The sequence below is a fragment of the Hesperophylax consimilis genome, chromosome 15 (assembly GCF_061612785.1).
Source record: "Hesperophylax consimilis isolate HC1 chromosome 15, BYU_Hcon_1.0, whole genome shotgun sequence".
NCBI classification, from domain to species: Eukaryota; Metazoa; Arthropoda; class Insecta; order Trichoptera; family Limnephilidae; genus Hesperophylax; species Hesperophylax consimilis.
Window position 1 is genome coordinate 13855114 of NC_142850.1, and position 27903 is coordinate 13883016.

Consider the following 27903-nt stretch of genomic DNA (forward strand, 5'->3'; position numbering starts at 1 on the left):
CTCGACCGTTCTTGACCCCGGATCGCAGACTCGCAATACACATAATATTATAAACCCGTTGCACCTAGACAACCATTATCAATGTCAATGCCAGATAACTGCAACCACGTGCTTTTAAAATGAATAATAATAACAATCTTGTATTCAGCAGAAAGGCGCGAGACAATAAAGCGAACAATAACAAATTCGTTAGGTTGGCATTAACTCACCTTAGGTTTGTAAGCGTAGACAGTGCTGTAGTTCTTCCACTTTGAGGCCGCGTAAAGTAACAACCCTCCGGCAGCGATGCACCCACATGTGGTGGAAACACAATTAATTGATCTGACATTGCGGAATGTGCTAATAAAACGGCCCGAACGCAAAAATTTTGATGTTTTCTGAGAAATCCCAGATGACAGCCTGCCTACGGTCGCCATCTTGAAATTCCCAACAGCTGACGCGCGAGAGAGAGACGGCTCGACCGCGCTCGGTTGCCGCGTGAACGAGCACCCGAACGTCTCCGGACTTTACCGAGTGGCTCAATTCCGTAACCGAATGGAAAAAATGATTGTCGAATAGTATTTTTATCGTATTTTCAATTATATTGCGATAAAAATAGAACTATTTCTCGTTTTGTTACAAAATATTAGTATGCAGTTATACTGAGATTGAATAAGTAATGGTTTCCATGTAACTTTAAATGGCTTTACAAACGAAACCCGGCTACAAAATAATTGTATTTCTGTTGTTTTAAAAACTGCATACCTACCTGCTAGCCTTTCAGATAAAATTATAGACTTTTCAAGAAAACACTTAGACCAAATCTAATTATTATTCCTAATTTTCGGTGAAGGCGGAAATGTTAAGACTATAAAATATTATACAACTTCACAACATTCCTTAGCAAGATTCGGACAAAAATAGTCGATGGATATTATTTTTACATCGAGACTAGCTCACAACAGTAGCGTAGAGTGTAGGAACTAGGAACCTACAGACGTCTAATTACTAAAATAACTTATTTGAATGTAAGTGCTTATCAATAAGGAAACGAACTTTGTATACCATTATTTACTTATCAATTTAATGTGTTAGGAATGTACTTTAAAATGTATTATTAAAAATTGTGATCATAATTTATTTTTACTTGTAAATGGGTCCGATATAAGTAAATAGGTAAAAAAATGTCACTCAATGAGAAAAAATGCTTCAAACCAAATTATAATTCAAACAAATTTCTTAGGAAATACGCAGAAATTGTTAACAAGGCATCAGAAAAAAAACTACGTGGAAAACTAAAAAAAATATTTGTCACCAACCGAAAAAATTTATTATTTAACTGCCGATAGGTAGATATTGTTGTTTTTTGATTGATTACTTGATTTTATGAGTAAATAATAAAAAAAAAATACTGAATACCTACGTGTCAAAATATTGTCAAAATCTCTAGCGAAAAACAGTATTTTAACAAATTTTAGGTAACGTTAAAAACACGTGTTACTGAACTTATACTAGAGGACGGTATTGCATTTTCATTGCACTTTATAATAATATTATGATTCATAATAAATGTCTGAATGCGAAACTACGTCTTCGTACCATGACGTTATACATAAGCAACAATCAATACAATGTGAGATATAAATAAATAGTTAAAGTTTAGGGATACCTATCATCAAGTAAATGTGTGATTTCATTCTACGATGTTACTTTGGTCATGCAAAATATAAAAGTTTTCTAGCCACCGAGATCATTCTTACGTTTTACTATAAAAATATTATAATTAATAAAAACATATTTACTATATACAAAAACACGTTTTGTTATTTCGATTAATCTGTTCATTGTTGAGTAAGACGTGGAAATTTGATGAACAACTATTATCACTCCACTCGCTACGAATAAAAATATTGAACTACCCACTCTTATCATAATATTCATAGTTTGTAATTGTTAGGTTAGTAGGTACCTAACTACATTTTTTTTAAATAATCTTCTGTTATAATAAAATTTATGTGTTTTTCTCCAGTACTAGAAAATTTAATATTAAATTTAATATTTGCGCATGCGGCAAAAATGTTATCCAAAATTATTCCTCTATGAACAACAAAGGAACTAACAATTTTTTGGACTGGTAACCCCACGGTCTAGTGTCTATACTAGACGCCCGAGTCTCCACATATACATAAGTGGGCATATCTGCAGAATGTTTGCGGCCTGGATTTTAATTTGTATTGCCTTTCATACAAATTTTAATGGAAACAATTTTTTATTTAATTTTTTATATTAACTCCACACAGGAGGCCCTGAAGAAAATAATTTCCCTCAGGGCCTATGTCATCTTTGGGCATGCTGTGTGAAGGATCTTTTTGTGGAGAGGAAGGAGTGAACATGGGTCTTGAAGAGTCCCATGTTGTAGGAGGGAGGAAACACAGATGCCGGCAGTTCGTTCCATAGCCGAGCTGTTGAACTTAAGAACGAATCGTAGAAGCGACCCGTTCTCATGTGACAAATGTCAACCGTGTACAAATGTTGGGCGCGCGTTTGGCGTGTATCCCGACTACGCACCGGTGCCGAAGGGATCAATGACGCTAGTTCCTCAGAGCATCTTCCATTGTAATACCGATAGAACAAGGACAGCATACCTACCTGACGCCTGTGCTCTAAAGATTGCAGTCCGTTTGTTAAGATTGGGGAATCTATCAAACGGACCGCCCGTTTTTGCACAGAGTCAAGGGTTTTTTTCAGGTATTTAGGGGCTCCGGACCAGAGATGGCTGCCAAATTCGACAGTAGGGCGCACTTGCGATTTGTACAGTGTCAGCAGTTGTGTACCTACTATTAAAGTATCTGCGGGCCCTGTACAGTACGCCCAGCTTCTGTTCCATTTAGTCCAATAGCCCAGCGCTCCGTCTAACTTACACTCTCCATCTCATACTTGTGGTACTTCTTGTGTTATTCTTTATCATTCATTTCAATTCAAAATATTTCAATGTATTAATACTTCAATTACCTATCTAATTATTAAAGATCAAATAATACAAAAAAATAATACAAAAGAGTCACAATGAACTCTTTCAGTAAAGAAACGCAATCTTCAAAAAGAAAGAACAGTAAGAATATTAAAAAGAGAAAACCGAAGAAAAAAAGAGAGTTTACATAATATAGTGGTTTGTAATATGTAAATGCTTTGATTTTTCATACAGTTTACATCGTATGTACAGTTCAACCTTTGTGTGTAGATATAATGTTAACATTTTTTTAAGCACGTGCCTATATTTTTGCTTTTACTCGAAGTTCAAGTTCATTGGCTCGATATCTAATCAGCATTATTAGTGAATTACATTTGGTACTTGCCTTGTGATTCGATAAATCGATTCAGTATACCTAAATAGTTAAGTGAAGCGATGAATACGACAAGTGTATTTAATTTTGTTATCACGTACGTCTAAATTAAATTTTTCCATGCTTTAGTTTATTTGACTTCCTTATTACTACAGACTGATCACATATTTATTATTTTTTAATGTAAATCTCCCACAAGAATTCAAACTGCTCCCCAATATCCGGGCAGATGGATTGGCTATGGTGGGATTATATCATTCCTATTCAATTATGAGGTAGGAATATTGGGATACATTGAGGAAAGAAATGTAACTGATTAACTCTTGTCACTAAAATCTTAAATTCTAGGAAAATGTAAAATTTAAAAAAAATCTATTTTACCTACGCCTCTGTGGACCAAATAGTTTATCCAATCAAAATCATTCCAAATATTGGTGAATTCAATGTTTACATGAAAATGATAAGAATATTATGACACCTACTTTTTGATAGCTGTCTGGGTACAGTAGTACAATCCAGTCACTGAGAGCTCCGTTGTTTATATTACATGCGTTGTCTGTGAGAACGATGAAGAGCTATAACATGTAGACTAATGGGTTATTAACACCTTGAACCTTGCCATATCTACAGTATTGGAGTTGAAGCCAATATTTTTGATTGTATAGTAAATACTTTTAATCCCTGTAATAGTCTTGAAGTATCAATTTTTAGGTACTTATCTCTACGCTATTATTAATACTTATCAGTTATCACTTTATCACCCAATAAATATGAATACTTGTTATTTTTGTCCTTCTCTTTTGAGGTTAATAGGTTTTTCTGTTTTTACCAATGTGTTTTATTACTTGGAATTTTAAAATTGTTATTTAATAAGGTAGAAAGCCTTCGTGGCCAAACGGTAGGTACTCTCAGAATAGCCCTGTCGAAAGACCAACATTCAGAATCGAAACATTGGTTGCTTGGTATGACTGCTGGCTCTCTTTGGTGACCAGATCTGAAAAGTTTGGTACATTCCTCACCTTCCCCTTTCTCATCTACTTCACCTTCCTCTATATTCAGTCTCACAATCTCTTCTCAATCTCAACAGTCTCTTTCCCATTTCGGGATAAAAATCCAAGTGCTGAAAATTCTAAAATTATATAAAAAATATTTATTTATTTATTTATTCATTTTTTGGGAAATCAACAGTTTATATTTTTACAGATTGTACATAAGTAAAATAGCCAAAATAAAACCAATTACGGATTTCCTCCTTGTGACTTTACGTAAGACAGCATTAGAAGAAATAATTAAATTTATGAGAAATGTGAAGTTATAATTATATAAAATAAAAGAATTGTATAAAATAATAGAACAAAATAATACAACAAAAATAATAAAAATAAAGGGGAAAAAAAAAACTAAAATTTATATAAAATAAAAGATTATCGATACATTGGTAACCATAAGAATACAAACAATATTGTGCATATTAGTTGGTATGTAATTTATTTTAATATTGTTCAATATGTTGTAGAAGACGTCAGTTGCGGATTGAGTATTCAGATGGTTCAGATTATGATCCCAATCAATTTCGTTTAGTTTTGTGTTTATCATTGAATAATCTGCTTTTCTAAATTGTAATACTTGCTTTGTGTTAGTTTTCAGGTTTTTATTTTTATTTTTAATAGGAATTGAAATTAGCAGTGTTTTATGATAAATATCTTCTGGTACTAATGAAATGTTATTGTGAGTAATTTTCAGTTGTATGTTACTTAGAGCTAAATCAAGAATGTGATTATTTATATTATTACTCTGAGAGTTATATTGTTGCAGATTATTAAATGATAAAAATTCTATAAAGTTAAAATGGTACTAACTTTCCTTTACAATAACCTAAATAAGTTAAACACCTTACGAAATGTTTGTTTTCACAAAAAGAACAAGAAATGCACAACAACTACAAATACCTAAAACAAACACTTCCTTTGAATGAAAACAATACAGATATCAGGCTATAAAGCTTTACAATTCCCTTCCAACGCAATTTATAGACTACAATCCTCATCAATTAAAATTTTAATCATGAGTATAAATTTATATTAGTAAAACTATGTAGAAATCGATTTTACATTTTAATTTTTTTTTTCTTACATCCTTTAACTAAGTCTTAAGTCCTTCTTTTAATATATAATAAATAAGTAGTCTTAAGTCCTCCACAACAGAGGTGAACTCATAGTGTGGAGGACAATATACCATATCTTTGTATTATTTATATGTTAAAAGAATAATAAAATAAAATGAAAAATAGTTGTAAGTTGTGAGCAATTTTGTGGCTTCTTTTTTAATTTGTCTATGTATGTTTAAAGATTATAATAATAATAATAATAGTGGTTTCATGTGCGTAGCGAGGTTTTGTGTAAAATCATCTCAAGAACGTTGACACCATAAGGTCCAACGCATAACATAAGGTACAAGTATGCCCAACAATTAAATTTGGGAGCTACCTCGAGGCTGAAGCCCCACAATATTGATAAATCTACATGATTCTGTGCAAAGGAGGGCGGTCCGTCTGATTAACAATCCATTGTTAGCAGACCGATTGCAATGTAGGCATGTTGAGTATTTACAGATATTTGAATGGAGCCTGCTGTAAGGAGCTAGCAGCATTGATCCCAGGTGTAACGGTGCACGTGCGTGAAACTCGACGTACACGAGCGGAACACCCGTTCACAGTTGATGTTGGCTTCATGAGAACCAGCCGTTTCATTGACATGTTTGTATTCTATTTTTCCTCCTTCATATAATCCGGGCCTCTTCAAGACCAGCATTAATAAAACCCTTCTTACAGCCCCTTCCTTAACCCGCCTCACAACACTGCCTAACCGGGTGGATACATAGTTACCCTGCCTATACACTATACAGACAGGGGGGGCTCTTTTGAGGTGATTTTGGAATAACAAAAATGGGTAAAACCTCAAATTGTAATATTTAATTATTGAAGACAATATTAGCGATTCTTAAACTAAAAATCTGAAAAAGATAGTTGCCAATGAAATGAGCGGTGAGAAAAATGAAGACAATGTTGGTAGTTATTATTTGAAGTATGATACAGTTAAATATGACCGAAGGAGATAGGGTCCCATTAGCTCGGTTGGTAGAGCGGTGCCCCGGCAAGGCAAAGGTCCTGGGTTCGAGTCCTAGATGTGACCGTATCTTTTTATAATTTTTCTGTTTCAGATTTTTGTTTAGGAATCGCTAATATTGTCTTCAATAATCAAAATAAAATATTTACTTTGCTATGATCCTTGTTTTTCTTTCTATGAAGTACCCATGAAACATACTAGTTGGTAGCCGAGTGGTCCAAAGGGTCGGGTTCAGTTACACTGAAATTTTTATACTGGTCATTTACACCAACTTACGTAATGTGTGCAAAGAAGCATGACATTATCTAATCTTGCTGACAGTAGTTGCTCAGTCATTCACTTCAATGACCTAAAGATATCCATAGTGACTCAGAAACCGAATAGACTTTTACGAGAGGTCACCTTGGTGACCTCAAAACCGCTCAAAAAAACTCAAATCAGCCTCCTAGTGTGTACCTAAACAATGAACTGTTCAGTATTTAAAATACATCAATCTACCTTTCTCCGCTAGTCAGTTAAGCACCAATCATTCAAAATCTATACATGGATCACAAACTACACCATCTTTCGTTAATCCATAACTCGGTGTACAAGCCGTTACATGCGTAAAAATATCATCGCTGTTCGTATGATTGATCAGATAAATTGCGTTGTAACTCTACCCACGAACCGTAGATCCCCTTTGCCGAGAGTTACCTTGTCCCAAAACAATCACACGAAATATCCGCAAGCGGAAATATGACTTAATCACGTGGTTCCAAACAAACGCTCGACCCAAATGTTTTGATCAGGGATCGTCAAACTTTTTTTAATTAAATAAAATTTAAAATGTAGTAATTCCGGTCTACCTACATTTAAAATTTCTTAAGAGGTACATTTGTATCATGTGGTATGTATTTATGGTAACATAATAAGTCGCTTTGAAAAAAAAAACTCTAAGGACGGGTTGTTTCGGAGAATCTGAACAATTCATCAAATTTCAACGTTCATTTTCAAGTTCTGTGAAAGATTTTTTCAAGTTCTGTTTTTATTTCAGTTTTGTCAAGCAACTAGCCTACAATGATATAAAAACAGAACTTGAATAAGTCTTTCACAGAACCCGAAAATGAACGTTGAAATTTGATGAATTGTTCAAATTCTCCGAAACAACCCGTCCTTATACAAGAACAGATAATATTCAAATTCAGAATTAGAGTCGCATCGTCTTTTTAGATAGGGCGACCAAAGTATTGGTTCAAAGTATTGAATGGCCACAAATTTCGAAATTATACTAAACACGAAAATGAGAATTCTTCAATATCCTTTTCCCAACACGAGATACCTACGAAGGGTGACGAATACCAATTACCCAATTAATAACCAGGGGAGGGGATTGATGGGATACATTCATTATACCCCATATCTTATGGTGAAGATTTCCCTGATGATACTACAGTGGTAAGAGAGGGCACCAGAAAAACTTTGGAATGAAAAATGAAGATGTTAAACAAGTCACTGAGTGGTCTCAAAATACGTATTTTGATCAGTTAGAAAACGAATGTCAGAGAAGTCGATGAAAACATGTCCAAACCCATGTTGTCCTAGAACGGTCATCTTGGTCTACTCGAGGACAACAAGTGGGTGGGATTGCTAGTATGGACCTAGAACAAGACGCAGACCTGAAACCGGTTTTAATACATCACAGTGGAATCCGGTGCAAGGTGGTTCGAGGCCGCTGCTTACGGAAGGAGTGGCGAATATTTTTCAGGACTACGTTGAAAGCTGAAAACTGAAGTAGATGTTGGTGATAGATATTGTAATGCTTTAATTATGGTGATAAAAGTTAAGTGATTTTATAAAAATAATCATTTAATATTTTTTATATTTTCACTCCAGCGATGGTTTCATATATAAACATTAACCATAATATTGAATTAATACCATTCCTCAAAATATTAATATGGAAACATATCAAAGTGCTTACTGCGGTTTATGTTTAAAGCCAATGAATCCACTTAGATTTCACCGTTTATCCCATATTTTTAGGTTCTGGCACACTATGGCAAGCTATCACTTAAAACATTTTTTTCAACTTGGCATAAAATTCTGATAGGAGAGAGCAACAAAAATTAATCATTCATTGAACTCATAACATACCATTGAACAAATCCTAAACTTATCATTGTGATTTCAGGTAATGCACCAGAAAACCTACAGTGAGTGCCAAAAAATTCATACAATTTCTAAAATTGTGAAAAATCTAGGATCTGTAGACCTTTGAAAAGTAGTTGGCAGATACGGGCATGTTTGTTTGTAGTTTGGTAAGGTTTTTAGACTGCCAATGACTTTGCCTGCTATCTATTGAGAAACCGGTTCTAAAACCAACAGTTTTGCGTCAATATTTCTGCAAATTAGTACGTGCAAACGATCACGTAGCGTCTAATAGTTACCCACTACCAAAAGCTGGGCAGCTTTTGTAGTGTTAGTGGATACTTCCGATGTATTAGTATCTACGTAATTGTATTTCATATACCATTACTGCCAAATATCAGCTGACTAGACTAGTCGCTAGTCAGTTTCATGGGATCTACATACGTCACTAGTAGTAGCGTCACGTTACACGATGCCATAATAATCATTTTACGATGTGAGAACTAGGTACCTGTATGTCGAGTGCTTGGTTATTTATTAACAAGTTAAATACGTACATTTGAGTCATGATTGCATCTATACAATATTTATAATGATGGTCTTATTGCGTACTGGAAAATTCATTCAACCAGTCGGGATTTGCAATGCAACATGTAGTTATTATATTTTTTTCGCTTTGTATCGGTGAAGTTATTTTTTCTCTGTTATTCAATCGTTTCAAAATATTGAACGAACGTCGTTGTGTTTTATCTTCATTTTTAAATACATCTATTTGAATTTCAACTATGTTTTTGTGAATGAATGAATGCAAGTCTTGGAAATGGAAATTAATCCACTTCCCGACATTTGGTCTAGCTGAAACTCGGCAGATAGGCTCGTTGTTGATGACAGTACATTCTAACAACTTGTGGCCATCACGCACACCCTGAAATCATTTTGCTGAAATTTAATGACATTACAGCACTTAGTAAATGTCGTTCCTTTCCAATCAGGATTTGATTTAGTTCTAACGCGGTTGACTCCATGGGGAGAAAGGTTAAATCCTCAATAAACTTTTTTTTTTAAAATTACGTTTTAAAAGTCATTTTAAAGTTCACAGCAGTTAAGAGCCATTCCCTGTGGAATAAATATATACATATTTTTACTATTTACATTATTTTATGTTTTCATAATTAATTCATACGAAATACATAACATGTTCAAACTTTTAATTTATAAAATTTGTACAATAATATATTTTTAGATACATATATTAATAAAAATATGTAGACATATTATAGTAAAAATACTTTGTTTTTCACGGGTTGATTTTTTAACAGTTAAATGGTTCCATAATTAGAGTTTAAAGCTCTTCATGAAGTAACGGAAATGATGATGGTGGCTTAAAGGGATATAATTTCATTACGCTAGAGTTACTCAAGACGCAGACATAATAGTTTTATTAAATTTAAAGAAACCACTGAGCCACACCCAACTGGCAAATAAATAATTAAGTGTTCAAGTATTTAAGTTTGAATGTGGATGATAATAAAATAAATTTTAAAAAATGGACTCAAATCCCTATTGCGACCTATGACATAGTGTATTGGGACCTTCACACCCAATGTTCAAGTTACAATTTTAGTTGGGAGCGGTTCCGTACGTTGTACAGACCATTGGTACAAACTGTTATTTAGGGTAAACGCAACGTTCGATATCTATGTGTTCGTAAATGGCGTAAATTTGATTATTTTACAATAATTGACTTTTTGAAAGGACTTTATTATTTATTTTTTGTTTGCGCCGCAATACGAATATGAATAAATAGTTTTGTCCGTTTAAAAACTCTATTCTTTCAAGAAAGGCATACAAATACAATATTGAATATTGGATCAATATTTGCAACAAGTGTATTTTCACATGAACACATACATTAAAACGTTCGTTGCATATTACAATATATTATGTTGCCATGAAGAATGTGTTTAAGAGGTTATATTATTGGTTTTTAAATATAAATATATTTTTTTTGTTTATATTACATGTAAAATCGTATTTACTTGTGTTTTTACGTACTTTGAATTGAATACTACTCTTCCGTAAAAGCATTAGCTTGTGTTTGAAAGAGCAGTGCACAGTACATTATTGTAGTTTTTCATAAGTAATTAATAATATGATAGGTTTTCCATGTTGTAGTAAGTACATTGCAGTGAGTAAGTAAAAATAGTTACATTATATGTTTGGTAGATGTTATATAAGTGTAAGTAGTTAAAGTAGATAATTTATATACTTTAAACAAAAAATTGATGATGTGGGTTATTTTTAAGAGTAACTCATGTTTATATTATTTTGGGTTTTTTGAGTAATAAAAACCTGAGATGTGAGTTTTTAAAACTAACTTTAATGGGTGATAATAATAATAATAATAATAATTGGATAATTTGTAGAGCGCCGTTTTTGTGAAAAATCACCTGATGCCCACAAATAAGAGATACGATAGACATAAACACGTAAATAATAAATTCTTCTTCCCATTTCGCAGAGCTGCTGTTGAGTAAGGTCCGCCAAGTAATAAAAAAAACTATCTATAAAAATATTTTCTCCCACAAGACAGACGTATCAGAACATTTTAAACGAATTAGAGGCAACTAACCATCTTATCCTGTGTAATAAAAAAAATTAAAATAGAAATAGAAAAGATGGAATGGAAAATAAAGAAAAAAACGTCGTATCACTCATCTGGTATTATTTATGACCCGTGTAAATCACGGGATATTATAATTGTGAGAATTGTGAAGCTAAATGTGTTTATGCTCGTAAAAAATAATTGTCTTTCAAAAACAAACATTGTTGATTTCAGAGACAATCAGAAATTTACCATTAGTAAACTTGAAAATTACTTCGTCTGTCAAAAATTTTAACAAAAGAATTACACATTTCACATATAGCATTATTGATTGGTTATTACTTACCTACTTTATCATTGGTCTATGCGAATAGATACCGTAGGTAAACTTGAAAAATTACTACCATTACTGTCAAAAAAATTATATGTAAGAAATTTCACAGAAAAATCACATTTCAAATAAAGAATATTGATTGATTAGTACACTACCTATTTATCGTTGGTCTGGCTAGTTTTCACAATCAATTCCAAGTTTGAATATGATACTTAAATTCAAATCGCATCCCAGTTTAAACTCTTTGAACCGTAGTTACAGACGTAATCTTAATATATTCAGACACGCGATATGTACATATTTTTTTATGTATTTACTATTTTTTTTTTTTTTAAATAAAAAAAAAATATTTCCGGGTTATGGATAACCTGACAATATTTTAAAATCTCCTGGTATCATCACAGTAAGCGGAAAAAGTTGCTTGTGTTGTGGAGGACTTAGCCAGCCGGCTAAGATAATTGAACACACTACGCCTGGGTGGTTCCCAAACGCCATATCAACTCACACATCGACCGGTCGTATTTCACTAGATATTGTAATTGTAGGATTTGTGAAGCTGAAAATGTACGTAAAGAACATATCAGAACAAGCACAAGGATCATGAAAAAATATGTACAGCAGCAAGGCGTTAATAACAACATTATTCTGCATTAGTTATGTAGATAGGTTATTATATCCTTGACACAATCAGTTCCAATTTTGAAAATGACACTTAAATTCAAAACAAATCTGAGTTTATTGAACCAGAGCTATAATCACTCACAGACAGACCCACAGTCAAAATCGGTATGCTTGATGATATAATCTATATATATATATTGTATTCAAAAAATATCCTGCTTCATCAATTTAAAAATGCACATATGTTTGAAGAACGAATAAGCACTAGAGCCCTAAGACAGTCACATATAAAATCTTTTAGCATCCCAGTTTGTCAAACCTCTTATGGTCAAAGAAGTTTTAAATACAATGCTACTAAACTATTCAATTCTTTACCTACTGACATTAGAAATACGCAAACAAAAAGTTCATTTAAAAGTAAAATCATCGATTACCTCCAATAAACATATCCATTGAGTAATTTTAAATATATAGTCTTATAATACTTGAATTGTATAATTAAAAAAAAAAGATTTTATTTTATTTTATTATTGTGTCATGTTTCATAGTATGCTAACAACCGCTCTGTAAATTGGCATCTCAACACAGGCGTTTTCACACCTAGTGAGATGGGCAATACTTGATCACTCTGTTTATATGTAATATTAAAATAATTAAATAAATAAATAAATAAAAATCATCACGCACGCAATAAATGATGCGACAATTGAACAATTCACTGCGAGACTTAAAAAAAATAATAATGCACGCTAACAAAATAGGTTTTTTTAACATGCCATACTTTATTAAAACTAAAACTTATCCCACAGTGGTACTTTTGTTTTCCTGGCTGTCCAGGCGTCGATTATTTCATACAGAGGTCGGGAAACCAAATTGAAGTAATGCTAAAAGATATCACATATTAGAATAAAGCTCGCTTGAGATGAAAATCATTGAATTATAGCTATGTATAAATTAGTACCATGTATAATGGTGTATTATATAGACTTTTTTTTTTTTTTTTTTTTTTTTTTTTAAACATACAACAAACGATGTTGTATTCCCAAGAGTTATTGAACTCATTAAGGGATCGCCAATTGGTAGTTTTCAAATAGAAGAGTAAAAAAAATTAAAAAAAGCGTTTTGTACAGAAAAATTAGATTAAAAATTAAAAATAACCAACCCAACCCAATGTGCAGACACAATGTATGAAGAAAACATTTACAAAACATTTCACAGAAGCAACATACAGACACAACATATGAAGAATCACTTTACAGATATGTTACAAAAAAAATTGTCTTATAAGACTTTATGAATTTTTCTAATCACTCATTTGATTTATGTACTGTTGGTGTCAAAAAGTTGAAAAAGTATCCTCAATGATGGACTATATAAATGCATAAAAACAAAATCAGGAAAATACATTAAAAAGTACGGGGCCAAAAATAAACAGACCTAATACAAGATGTTTTACATTCAAAATACATGAGAAGATTATAAAAGCTCATCATCTCTGGATGTACAAAGTTTGGTATTTGGAGATAATTAGGACGGCTATCAGAAACAGAGTTTGTACCTACTTATGACTCGTTTTCCAAATAACATTTGAAAAAATAGGATTTCAATATATCGTTTCGAGATTTGTTAGAGGCATATACCTGTCTTAATTCTTCAGGCAATTTGTTATAGTTAGTGTAGGCAATATATTCTAATGATTTCAGTCCGAACTTTGTTGACTGTATTTTTGATATATGTAGTTTGTTGTGTTGTCGTGTATTATATTGGTGAACATCGTTGTTATAGTTCAGTTTTATATTTGTGTGGGTGTTACACTGAATAATATTTAAAATGGTGTTTGTTATCTCAAAGCTAGGAACCATCTTAAATGGCAAAACAAGTGCGTGACGGTAAATATCTTTAACAGGTATATCCCAAGGCAAGCCAAAAATGTTACGCATGGCTCTATTTTGGATTATTTGCACCTCCGATATCATTTTTTTGGTAGCAAAGCCCCAGATACTCGAAAGATATGCCAAGTGGGAGTGAATCATAGCATAGTACAATGATCGCAGTATGGCTGTGGGAAGCAATCTACGTAGTCTGTACATTACACCGGTCACCGGAGCAATCTTTGATTTAACATGGTCAAAATGGTTTTTCCATGTAAGCCGTGAGTCAATTAAAAGTCCTAGATACTTCGCGACATCTGTTTGTTCCAGTTTGTTTATTCCCAAGGAAATGTTTAGGCGTTGTCCTTTCCTATTCCCGAATAGCACATAGTGAGTCTTTTTAATGTTAAGGCTAAGTTTATTGATTCTCAACCACTCGGCTAGATGACCCAAATCCCTTTCCATGTCTTTTTCCATTTCGTTTAAATTAGTATTATGATAGAATAATATTGTGTCATCAGCATAAAGTTGAACGGTACCTTTCAACCCCCATTTTGCAATATCATTTATATAAATCAAGAATAATAAAGGCCCGAGAATCGAGCCCTGTGGTACACCACATGTTATATTTCTATGATCACTTGATTCTTTTCCAATAACAACCGAAGAGCACCTACCCGTAAGATAACTAGATAAAAGTTTTAGATTTTTGCCCACGATGCCCAGATATTCAAGCTTTTCTAACAGAATCTTATGATCAACCGTATCGAACGCTTTTTTGAGGTCTATGAAAATGCCCGCTGCATATTTTCCTTGATCTAAGTGTTTTTGAAGAGTTAGTATAAAATCAAAGGCAGCACATTTCGTGTTGGAGAATTTTCTGAACCCATATTGTTGAGGCGTGAGAATATTATTAGTTGTGAGATATTTTGTTAGTCTATTTTTGATTACATGTTCAAATACTTTGGAAAAGACTGGGAGTATTGATATTGGACGATAATTAGATGGATTTTTTTTGCAGTCTTCTTTGTGAATTGGAACGATTTTTGCTAGCTTTAATTGATCCGGAAACAGTCCACTCGCTAATGATTGATTAATGAGAATAACAAGATGATCCGCTAATTTTTCTTTACAGAATCCGAGTAAGTTAGTTGTCATACCATCGACCCCTGGAGATGCATTAGTTTTTAGTTTTGATATAATTTTTAAAACTTCTAGTTTGTTTGTATTGGTCATGTAGAGGGACTGTAATGGCTTTGGTTCCACGTTTATTGTATTTACGTCATCTGAATGAGATGGGATGCTCGCAGCTAGATTTTCACCAACCGATGTAAAGAAGTCATTAAACGCTGTACATATCTGCTTCGGGTCATTTATGTCTATATTATTGATGGTAAGAGTTTCAATTTTATTTGTCAAGTTCTTTGGACTGTTAGTTATGATTGAATTTATTGTTTTCCAAGTTTGTCTTGGATTATGTATGTTTTCTTTAAAAATATCTGTGTAATATTTTGTTTTGGCGAAACGTCTGTAATTAGTTACCGAATTTCTCGACTTATTTTTAAGTGATATAAGAAGACTGTTTAGCGGATCTTTTTTCCACTGTTTGTAATAAGTATTTCTTTCTCTAATAAGAAGATCTAATTTTTTGTCAAACCATGGTGTATTACCTTGCTTAGGGTTTCCTATTCGTAACCTTGGCTTAAATTTGCAAGTGTCAATCGCTGTTTTGATATATTTAAAAAATTGATTAAAATTTTCGGTTATATTGGTAGTGTTGTGAGAAAACGGTTGGGTTTCAAAATATGTTCTCAGAGCCCTCTTATTGATACTGATGTTTATGTTTGGTGGTATTCTGTTGTTAGAGTGGTGTTTCAAAGAGTTTTGGTAGTCTAACATCATTATACTGTGATCACTTATCTGGTTATCAATATTGGAGGTCGTTGAAGATATGTTTTCTCTATTTGATATAATATGGTCTAAAAGAGAACTGCTGGTTTCCGTAACTCTCGTGGGATGTGTATTATTACATATGAAATAATTATATGAAAATAAAGTGTTGATGTATTTTTTTGTTGTGTCATTTTTTTTAAGAACATTAATGTTGAAATCCCCCAAGATGAGTGTATCTAGGCTACTTTTTTGTAATATAGATTCAAGAGATACTAGAAAATCATTTATATTGTTGTTAGGTTTCCTGTATATACCATATATATTTAATGGTTTAAAATGTTTATATTGAACCCTAACTCCTAAAAAAGAGTTTTCATTTGACCACTTTTCAATAACTTCACAGTTAAATGTTTTGTGAGTATATATCGCCACTCCTCCTCCTCTTCCAGTAGTCCGGGAAGCAAAATTACCCTGGTAGCCATCGATGTTGAACAATAATCCTTCTCCATCTCCCAGCCATGTTTCGGTGACAACTAAGACGTGCACAGTATCCGGTATCCTTTTGAGCGTTTCTTCTATTTCGTCTACTTTGTTTCGAATACTTCTGGCATTAATGTACAGGACTCTCAAGCTATTTTTTATAGGTATATAGTCATCCACCGATTGGTACTTCCTTTGTATGATTGATTGGTCAGCAGCTTTTTTCAACAAATTCCGGCGTAGTCTACTTTTTCCCTAACACGTTTATCCATCATCTTCCATATTGGACATTCTGAGCTGGTGGCTCTGTGATCGTTATGACTTACATTATTACAGTTGGCACATGTAGGCTGCTCTTTTTTGTTAGGGCAGGCCTCGAATTTGTGGTTGCCCCCGCAGTGAACACAGGCCGTTTCTTCCTTGCAGAACAATTGGGTGTGTCCGAAACCCATACATTTATAGCATTGGACCAATGGTGACTGATCCTCCACTTTTAAACGTTGGTATCCCACATTGATATGGCCAGCTTCTATCAAGCTTTTCCAGTTTTTTGGCGATAGTTCTAATACTGTATTGCAAAGAAGTGCATTCCTATGATTTTTTTTGTATTTAATTAATATTTTTTGCGAGAAATCTATACCTATCCCATTATTTTGTTTCTCCAGGGAATGCATTAGGTCATCATTAGTAGCTCCCTTGATAAGGCCTCTAATTATAACCATAGGATTCAATTTTTTTCCTTCTGCTATATTTATTTTGCCTTGTAGCCCTTTATTTAATTCTTCTTTAAATTTATTTTTATCTTCCAGGGAGGCCATATTGAAGATTAATTTGTCGCTGTTATTCGATTTTCGCATGCGTGCAACACCGATCCCCAGAGTGCGAACATCTACGTGCTTTTTGATGAGTTTTTCAATGTCGGCTGATTTTTTCTGTGGGTCGTCGGAGCTTATTACTAGGGCATGATTCTGAAGGGTTGTCTTCTGCCTAGCTGCAATAGTCGCGTACGTTGTAGCTTGAGGGGTTTGGTCCAGCTTTTTATTGATTTTATTAATATCATTGGAGAGCAATTCGATGCTTCTCATAACATTTTTTAAAGGTGTTTCGGAGTGAATTTGGGAGAAATGATCTGCCATTTCCACTACGTAATCTATTAAGCAACTTACGCCGTTCTTTATGGTCGTCCGTTGATCTTTTGTTAGGATGTTAGACGCCAATAAATTATTGATATCCTTTTGTATGCCTCGAACTCCGGGTTACTTCCTCCCTCTCTATTAAAATCGATTTACCATGCTATGATTCACTCACATCTAATATATCTCGCCGGAATCTGGGGATTTGCTACAAAAAAAAAATGATTTCAGAAGTCCAAGTCGTCCAAAATAGAGCCCTGCGAAATATTTTCAGTTTACCTTGGGACACACATGTCAAAGACATCTACAGAAACACCCAAATACTTCCTTTTAATACCATTCCCACTTTTGAAATAACGAAAACTATATTACAAGTAATTCAACACTCGGCACATTCCAACACTACACTCTATTACAATTACGACGTACACCAACACAACACAAGAAATCACAACAAACTACATATACCAAAAATCAAATCAACGCAATATGGACTAAGATCCCTAGAATACATAGCTCACACAAAATATAATCAACTACCCAACGAGATCAAATGTGCAAGTCAATGTAAAAAGACCCAAAATAACATGCTCAAACTTCATCTTATTAATGACTATCTGAAATAATAATGCTGTGTATGTCCCATCATATGTCCATTTAATACATACAGCTTTATGTTTCATGTAATGCGTATCATTCCCGCAATGAGTTTATTAACTCCTGGGAGTACAATGCTTTATATAATATACTATATTCTGTATTGTATACTTTAAAAAAAAAAAATAAAAAAAAAAAATAAAAAAAAATAATTGAAGACGAAGATAATATTAATAGAACTAAACAAAACATGAAAAAGATCAAGACACAGAAAAATAAAAGGGTAACGGTATCATCTTTGAACCGAACCCAGGATCTTTGTCTTACTGGGACAACGCCTCTAACCACTCGGCCATTGGGACTTAACTATTTAATCAGTATAATATTCTTCTTAAGGCGATGCATGTAGTAATTTAAAATCATGGGTTTTTGGTTTGAAAATTTGGTCGCCTTGAAATTTTTCAGATGCTTTAATTAAATACTGCGAGTAGAATACATTCTATCCTTTGAAATGTAGCATTCGAGAAGAATCCATTGAATAATTTATAATAAGCAGCTCGACACTACTTAGGTACGTACTTGCTACTTGCTACTTAGGTACGTACTCGCAGTCGAAATCAAAACAGAGCAACCTACGTACTACAAGCACCTACTTGTCTATCGACGACAATAATACTGCAGTCCGTCTGGGACACTACGACAACTCGCCAGAAGGCTCGAGTCTACCGCCTAGGCATAATTGCCGCGCCGCCGAAAGTTCGCGAAAGGCTTAGATTGAGCGGGTGCCTCGAATTTAGTTGCAATCCAACTACCTGCTGTTGCCACTGGCCGAACAGTATAAATAAGCCCGACGCAGCCAGTCAGTCAGTCAGTTATCTATCAGCCGTCAGTCAACGAGGCTCAACGAGTGATCACCCGCGCTCCTCTTACTAGCGCGAAGGACAACGTACCCGGCTTCGCCCGTACCATCATGGACTCTATCGGGACATCATCTTAGCGCCTTGTCCAGATCGCCGTTCCTGGCAAGCGCTACTTGGATTACAAGCGCCCTGTTTCCAGTGTCTCTGACCAGCGCTTCTTCCACGCCACCATGACCACCACGAGGACACGCAGCATCCTCACTGGTCTACGCCGCTCCCGTTCAACTGCCTACAAGGTCCGCCGCACCTTCGGCCTCCGTCAGCACTGGAGTATTGATTCCCCAGATCGCCAGTGCCTGACAGTCATCGAGTCCCGGTCACCAGCGCCCGGCGTAGACTCACTGACCCGCGCCTGACCAGCACATCATCGCAGCAACCGGAGTATTTAACATCTGTCCCACATCATCTCCTCGTCACGGCAACTGACTCAATAAAACACTGTGACCTTCACCACACGCCTTTTATTTCGTGCCTCACCATTGATCCCCAAAGAAATAATCGAGTATTTTTTAGATAAGTCTTTTTATAAGCCCAGAAAAAAATTATGTATACGACCTATAAAAACAGCTTTAAAGTTCAAAATCTCCTACTTACGAACCCATTTTCGGTTATGATTTTATTGTATAATGTGGCAAATGAAGTTATTTATAAAATGATCGAAAAACATGTAAATATTTGTGACTGAACATCCACAAAATAAAATAAAAGGCACTTTTTGGCCATGTTTTCTTGCATAAATCAAAACAGGTGGATGCTGTGAAGCGGGAATTTAAGCCTAATCGCCATCTACGTAAGGTGTGTTATTGATAGTGGCTCGATTCAAAATATTACACGACGTAGTGCATCGCCTTAAATGCTTTACGCATGGTATAACCTTCAAAAGTATTTTCATGTAATTCATACATTATTATCAAGTTATGTTTTAATGCTTTCAGTCCCCGAAATCTTGAAATGTCGTAACGTGAAGCACGCAACATGTGAACACGTAACATGTGATTATATCCGTAACACATAATGCATTATTTACTGAAATCTGGGATCACCTCGTGACTTCGCCCACGTGAAAAACGATCTGAAATACATGCATTTCGGTAGTTTGTTTCACACAATTATCGCGAGTGACATGTTTTGAAAGTGATGCATTGCTCCCAATTTACATCCGAAGGCCTTGGGAAATGACATAACTCTCAGCAATCCAATTTTACATTTTACAAAAAAATACATAATATTTTGAAATAATTTTTGCTTTATTTTTTTCTGAAGGGGTAAAATAGCTAAATTTATTACCCTGAGATGTTATGCGAGTTTTATTGATATTGATTTGTTCATCCGAAGAAGATATCTATTTTACGGATCCAAATCAACTTTTTCAAATCACGCGGGATTGAATTTAGAAATCCCGAGGAATCCCGCAGGATTTGTGTTAAGTGCTATTAACTTGAAATTATGTCTTCATAAACATTTTTAGTAGTTGGTAAAAAAAAAAAAAAAATAATTAAACAACAAAAATACTTTTAAAAGGTTACATAGTAAATCATTTAGGGGACTTTTCGTATCAATCGTCTTTGGTACTTGTTCGCGCAATATATAGGGGATTGTTAGGTATGCATCCACAGGCTTAATGGACAAGTGTAATCTCAATACAAAATCCTGCAAATGTCCTACCTACCCTTTTACTCATCCCAAAATGTCACCATAATAAAATGATTGTTGCGACACACGTAAAATCGGACATGTTGTGTCAGTTGCTCATCAGAGTTCGTAGTGATAACTAATATCAAACAGGGCGATTATATATTTGTGAAGTGAAATCATCCAAAACTCCTGGAGACGTGTGGTAATCATCAACAGGTGAGTCCATCTTTCCTGCATTCCAATCTGGGCTTATCTTGTGCTCCAGAAGCCCAGATTTATTCCTTTTTGACTATTGCAGTGTCCATCGGGTTTGTCGGATGCATAAATCGTCCCATAACCTAGCATTCGGTGTAGTTTGGGACTGGTCCTTTGAGCGTGTGGCATAGGGCTTTGCTCTGCACCACCTTTAAAAATATAGTGGAGTCGCAGCTTCGCGACACCAGTACTAGTAATATTTTATTGATTTTAGTATTTTAAGAAGATCTTCGAGAAAATATCGTAAAAAACATAGACTGTGGTCACTGGTCACCTGTGGACGGACATTTGTGCACTGCAGCCCAGCAGCGGAAAACGCTTTCTTTGATTGCCACAAGTTGGTTGGACTCTCGATGAGATCGATGGTGTGTGCTAACTGAAGGTATCTCCCTCTAACACCACCGTTCTCAAAAAAACATATTCCAGGTCTTGAAGTTTTCGATGTCGAGATGCGGCCAAGTTTAGTTTCTCTTTCATTGTCAAAGATTGACCACCAATTATTTTTAGTATTTTTTTCAATCCCGCAATATCCGCACATCCGTGGGATTTGTAAACCATAATTGCACTACAGACGACAGGTGTGAATGCTGTGTTTTTTCTAAGGGTATTTCGTCAGATGGTGTATGTGTATCGATCTGTTACGGACCTGAATTTTAGTTGTGTATATAATATTTTTCTTCAGTCAGGAAAATACCTTTCGTGCTTTTTTTTAATAACTCGGTTCAATAGGTAGATATTAATTAGATGTACAAGGGGAACAATAACATAAGTCACAAAATGCGTTTTTTTAAATAAGTGAATATTTTAGTCTAAATTGAACCGCATAACATAATTCAATGGCCACCGTTAAGAGTTTCATATTGAGAATGTTTGCAATCACATAATTTATTTTGCAATTAACCAACTAACTAACCGTCAGGCCGTTTCCCCGCAGGGGTAGGCAGAGAGAACGGACCGCCAAACAACTCGGTCTTGGCACATACTCCTTGCCTCATTCACATCCACACATCGTCTCATACATACTGTTCTATTATTCTGACTCTTGACATGGTCCGACTCAACTATTTGATTCACTTGGTCGTGCCATGTTTTCCTCAGGCGTCTTCGACTTCTGCTACACACTCCTTTCTTCGCTCATTCGCTCTACATGCCCAAACTATCTAAGCATCCCTTTCTCGATCTTACTCACTACGCTTACATCAGTCTTGCACCCTTTGCGGATCTCCACATTTCTCACACGATCATACATGGTTTAACACACATAGGCCTCAGGGATCTCATTTCTACAGCATTCAGTCTACCTTCATCCTTTCTCTGCCAGTTCCATGCCTCACTTCCGTATCAGCACTCTATTGTGGACTGCTAGCTTCGCTCCTGCATCGTATTTAGTTCGCAGTAGTGACTTCATTCTTAGAACTTGGATGCATGGGACCAATTTGCCCAATCAATTGCTCGGGGAACAATTTTCCAATGATTGTTAGCGTTTAAAATCGAACTGAAGGTTGGCAGTCGTCACTGCATTCATTAATTTTATACTCTTGGTATTTAATAGCTAATCGACAACGAGTGAGTCCATTCATCATTTTTGAATTTGTATTATATTTTGTTTTGATAACTGTGATCAAAATAATGAATCGCTTCAGTAACTCTTTCTCACACTGTGATGTAATGAAACACATATCTTTGTATTGTATTTGCAATCAATAAAGGGGAAATAAACACATAAGTAAGACTTACGTTTTTAGGAACTGATTTTATTTTGTAGGTTATGTGACTTATTTGTTTAGGGCCATTCTATTATCTGTAATTCGGGGGTCTAGTACAGCGAAATCGATAATTTTAGAAAATCGGATCGATAGGCGTAACTACCGATGATTTCATACCGATTTTTCGAGCACGGACGTGCAGATAAATAAATCACATTAGATATACGCTGGCAACACTGGCACATTGTCATTCCAAAATGTCAGAGGGCTACGTAAATGTTTAAAATTTTAATAATTTGTCGAATTGAATTAATAAATTTAATATCCATTGGCAGTCCGCATATACTTTTTGACACTAAAAAGTAAGTTAATTAGTTCATGAGGTCATTAGTCGTAACTAACAACTTTTGTTTCACGACTCAAGAACGAATCAATTAATTGCGTGAATTAATTAAGTCTATGGATCGTGTATACGATTTCTTTCAGTTCTAAGAGCTTAGTTAGTTCACCCCCGTTCATTAATAAGCCAGTTAATTTGTATAACGAATGACATTATCCCAAAAGTTGTCCAACATTTATCCCAAAAATATAATCTAATATCTAAATCTAAAATCATAATATATATATTTTTTTAAATTATGTTCCTTTATATTTTTAATTGACACTTAAAACTGCCTCCTGAAAACCAAGCAATTTTAACTTATGTGATTGTTCCCCCTGTTCATAGAATAATCTTATTCAGAACCAATACCTTTCTTCACTGCTTTTTTTGGTATAATGTCCATATCACCTAGATTTTTTCATAAATTATTTATGATTCGGGAGACCACTTTTCGTATCTTACCTTTGTTTTACTTGGGTCACCTTTTGAGATGCCTCCCGTTTGCTTAGGGAAAACACAAATAATCCAGCCAAAAATATGTAGAAACAAGTAAGTAATTCTTAAATTTATCGCCATACAACTTCAGTAAAACAAAAAATGTATAGTTTTCTGAAAAAAATGTTTTATTCATTCATCACATTCTCCACGTAAAAATATTTGGTTACAAGTTTCAAGAAAACATTATTGTTTGACATTATGTTCACGGTAGCTTGTCTTAAGTGCAAGAAAATACTTTTCAAAAATACAAAACCCTAAAACTGCGGTTCATCTAAAGGCTAAATCAATTTCATTACGCGCGAGATTGTCACCAGGAATGCGCATATTACTATACTCTCCACTGGTGAGAATTTTATTTCATAGTTTGAAGAATAACAATTTAAATTAAATATTTGTGGCAGAAAGCAGAAAGTATTTATCACGTATTTATTTTCAACTTACATGCAAATACAATGAAATAATCTAATAATTATAGATTCAGTAATAGATTGGCATATTTTGAGTATATTTATAGCGAAGAAACAATGATGTAGAAAAATCTGACGAGTTCGAAAAAAATTGCTCCCACTAACGAATAATCGAGTCGTAAATCCACCTTGTACGTATTTACAGTAGACTTGCTGATATCCTGTCTGCAGGATAACAACAGATGGATTTTACACACTGTTGATATAACCCTGTAGACACACTGCTTTTACTGGTGATTTGTAGAGGTTTTAAAGACAAAATCTGATTTTCTACATCATGAAGTATTTCTTAGGTTCTTTATTCTTCAAACTACAAAAATTCGCAATTTTTAAAATTATTTTTTTTAAAACATTTTCATTTTCAACGCCCATTTAAGTAGCAATTTAACGTTCATTTCCTCGAGGTATTTTTTTACCTACAAAAATACTGATAGCGAACTTTCGAATACATTTAATGAGTATTGTTTTTAAGATTACTTTTAACGTTATATAAACATTGACTTAAATAATAGCAATACATAATTTACAACACGTAGACATACAAATTTATTAATAAGAGACAAAATTCAGAGTAGGTACACAGTACTACAGTACACACACGCTATTATACAAACATTTTGAATAGCTAAAAATTTGAAAGTGTTCATATTAACCGTTTATTTACTGTACATAACACGGTACGGCATTATTCAAAAGCACTCAATTACAGTGCTGATAAAATTACTTTTTGGGTATACTTTTCAATTTTATATAAATTTTACAAAAAGCTTTCCTTTCAATTCATAAAATTTTATACTGATTATTTTAACGGACTCTATAATCAACACAAAAAGTTAAAAACAGGAAGAAAAATTAGTTAAATGGAAGGAAGATCTTTTTTTGCAAATGTTTTACTTCTGTACTATAAAAATATAACTCTCGTTTTTATTGTCTCTGTTTGGAAATCAACTGGTTTTGTAATTTATCACAACGTAATTGTAACCAAATATAATTTAATAAAATATCTAATTGATTATCGCCCACTCAAATGTATCAATTTCTAAAAGACTACATTTTATTTCTTGTGCTTAATTTTGCTACTAATAAAGCAGTTTTTACACCTTAATCCTGAATTTCAATATAAATTAGTTTAATTTAATTTAATGATTACAATTTATAAATGACATAATTTTAATCGATTAGAAAAGCTTGTCAGCAACTTTGAACTTGATTTTTTAAAATATTTCATGATTTATGGAAGAAAATCAATATGTACATAAAAAAACAATAAAATATTTTAAACATTATATGGCACAAGAATTCTTTTTTTCGTAAACAGTCTATTCAAAACATGAAATCTTTGACTCAAATTATTTGATATTCAGACTCCACATTGTTGGCAGAATTTACAAGACTTCGTGTCAAGCAACTGTTTAAGGTCAGTTTTCTCAAATTTGTCATATTTATAATAATTAGAATAAAATAACATTTTTTTAATTCCACTTTATTTTATATATCCTTGTAATATAAAAAGCCAACCGGTTTCGGTTCACCCTGAACCTTCGTCGGAATTATATAAAAACATACTAAATCAATTACAGATTTACAGTGAATTTATAGGTAAGATATTAGAGGGAAGAGAACATCAACTTTGGTGAGGGGGGGTGAGGAGAAGGTAGGGAAGATAGAGGGCTAAAAGTAAGTAGAGGGGGGGGGGGGGAATATGTTTAAAATTGGGTTATTTGACAAGTCTAATTGTTTATTTAGTAAAATGTTTTAATTATTTTTAGAGATATTTTTCCAGAGCTTCTAGATCGTTCAAACGTAATTATAATTATGTTTATCCACAAAGTGTTTGCTACATGTAAAAAAATTTCATATTAAAAAAAACTTTATTGCCTTCAAGCTCATTAAATTACTTCAAATCTTTAAAACATTACAATTTTAATAGAGCCTTCAAATAATAACTCTGACATTCAAAAAATAATTTAATACGTAAATACTGTACAAAAACAAAATTATGAAAATAAATAAAACAAAAATGGGATGGATCACTAAACAATAAATTAGTTACGAGATGATTCATTGAAAAGAATTTCAAATTAATTTAAAAGCGAATTGAGCTGAGTTTGGTAGAGGGCGCATCGGAATTGCTTTTAAATAAGCTTGATTAACATACAATGCAAACATTTTACAAATTTTAATTTAAAGCTAACACTACTCGCGATATCATTCGCTTGGCGAAGGATTGGACAGTGTTTCCAAGTTCTGATGAAAATTTAACGTTATTATTTTTATACTAAAAATGTGTGTTTGATACCAAACCAGTTCAACGCTTTTAAAAAAAGTGATTTTTTTTGTTTTACGTACAATTAATGAATTATAGCATTAGTCCAATGACAGATTTATTTACATTCTTGTTTTGTCTGCAAGTTCAGATTAATCTAGCATGGAGTAAAGCTGTTAAATTGTTTGGTGATCGAATCTCGAAATGCAACTACGACAAAGTATTGACTGTTTTTCAACTACGTAATGACTACCAACTATCAACTAATATTCGAATGTATGATTTAGGATTTCTCTATACTTATTGCTACTAAGAGTAACGGTCTACTTTTCAACAGAATTACATATTATAACCTCAATTAAAATTAATATTTGACTATTTACATACATTATTTACATTAACCGAAAGAAAACATATCTACCTATAATGTTCTATCACGAATATATATATACGAAAATGCCTTATTGTTCCTTGTATCAAGTAGTACATCAAGTAGTAAATAGGTTCTCACATATAAAACGTTCGCTTTTTTCTTAGACTAAGAACTTCAAAATTTCACTATTATGCAGAGACAGAATTGCCAGTCAAGTGTTTACCTTATTCATAGTCAGTCATTTTCGGAAACCGAATATCTTCCGATCGGAAATCCAGTTCGTTCGTCGTTACACTCTTTAGAACCAAAGCACGGTGGTGTCATTCGGACAACCGCTACCTGTCGGCACGAGTCATGGCTCAATACGCTTGATGATGCTGCACCCAAAGAAAGAGAATAATAAAAAGGACATGGAGAACAGAATAGATTTTAGGAGTCTTCGTCCTCGGCCGTCTCCTGCACGGCCGAAGCGGTCCGAAAAAACTCCCGAGAAAAGCCAGACGTGGTGGTCATCTCCCAGATAGTTACGTCCTCCACTTGCGTGCTGCTGGCCGCGTCGTCCGGCGATATCGTCCACGAGTCCTCATCGCTCTCCCAAGAGGTAGTCGCCGGTTGAGTCGTGTCCACGGGGGGGTCTTCTAACGCTCTGCCTACCTTCCTTTTCTTCTTCAATGGCTTAACTCGTTTCTTTTTCAGGATGGGCTCGCTTGGCTCTACTGGCTTTGTAGTGTGGAACTTCTTTATCTTTAGCGGCCTTTTATGCCTCGCATGGCCTGGCATCCCTGCACTTATATTCTTAATAACTATCTGTTCTTTGATACAGTCTGCACTGCCAGGGTTGCACTTTAGATGTGCTTGTTGACTATGTTTCTTTCCTGGTTTGCCATTGGGATGCAGTTCGCATCCGTCGGCTACTGGTTTTTCTCCTTCCTTACATCGTCTTTTTTTCTTTTTGTTGTTACGACACGCGTGCCGAGGAGGATGATGAGTACTTGTAGATATAGTGGCCTTCTTGGTACAAACTTTGGATATCGTCCTGTGCGCAGGCCTGGTGAGGACCCTCACATATCCAGACAGCTTTCCTAAAGGTCTCTTGGCTGGTAATTGGACCTTGCGTGGCCTGCCCCGTGCATCGAGAGCCAGGTACATGGTTCGGCGGGCACCAGAATGCTTCGCCGATGAGTAGGTATTGTAGTGATGCTGTTCGAGCATTTCATTGAAGACACATTCATCCGTAAAGTCCATCTGTAACAAAAGGAAAGGTTTGTTAGTTACATTCCCTGGGATGC

At 34.2% G+C, this 27903-nt stretch overlaps 2 protein-coding genes across 3 annotated transcripts in view; both read right to left on the reverse strand.

Moving 5' to 3' along the window:
• MICU3 (Mitochondrial calcium uptake 3) overlaps positions 1-417 on the reverse strand; it is a 223592-nt gene extending 223175 nt beyond the window's left edge. For both annotated transcript variants that reach the window (XM_089640227.1, XM_089640226.1), the window contains exon 1: positions 210-417. In XM_089640227.1, coding sequence (XP_089496353.1) covers positions 210-416 — 207 coding nt within the window. In that variant the 5' untranslated portion in view covers position 417. The remainder of the gene's footprint in view (positions 1-209) is intronic.
• Positions 418-26676: 26259 nt separating this feature from the next.
• The window catches only part of bnl (fibroblast growth factor branchless), a 185821-nt gene continuing 184594 nt past the window's right edge, over positions 26677-27903 (reverse strand). The window contains exon 3 of the mRNA XM_089640232.1: positions 26677-27859. Within this exon, the coding sequence (XP_089496358.1) occupies positions 27044-27859 (816 nt within the window). The 3' untranslated portion in view covers positions 26677-27043. The remainder of the gene's footprint in view (positions 27860-27903) is intronic.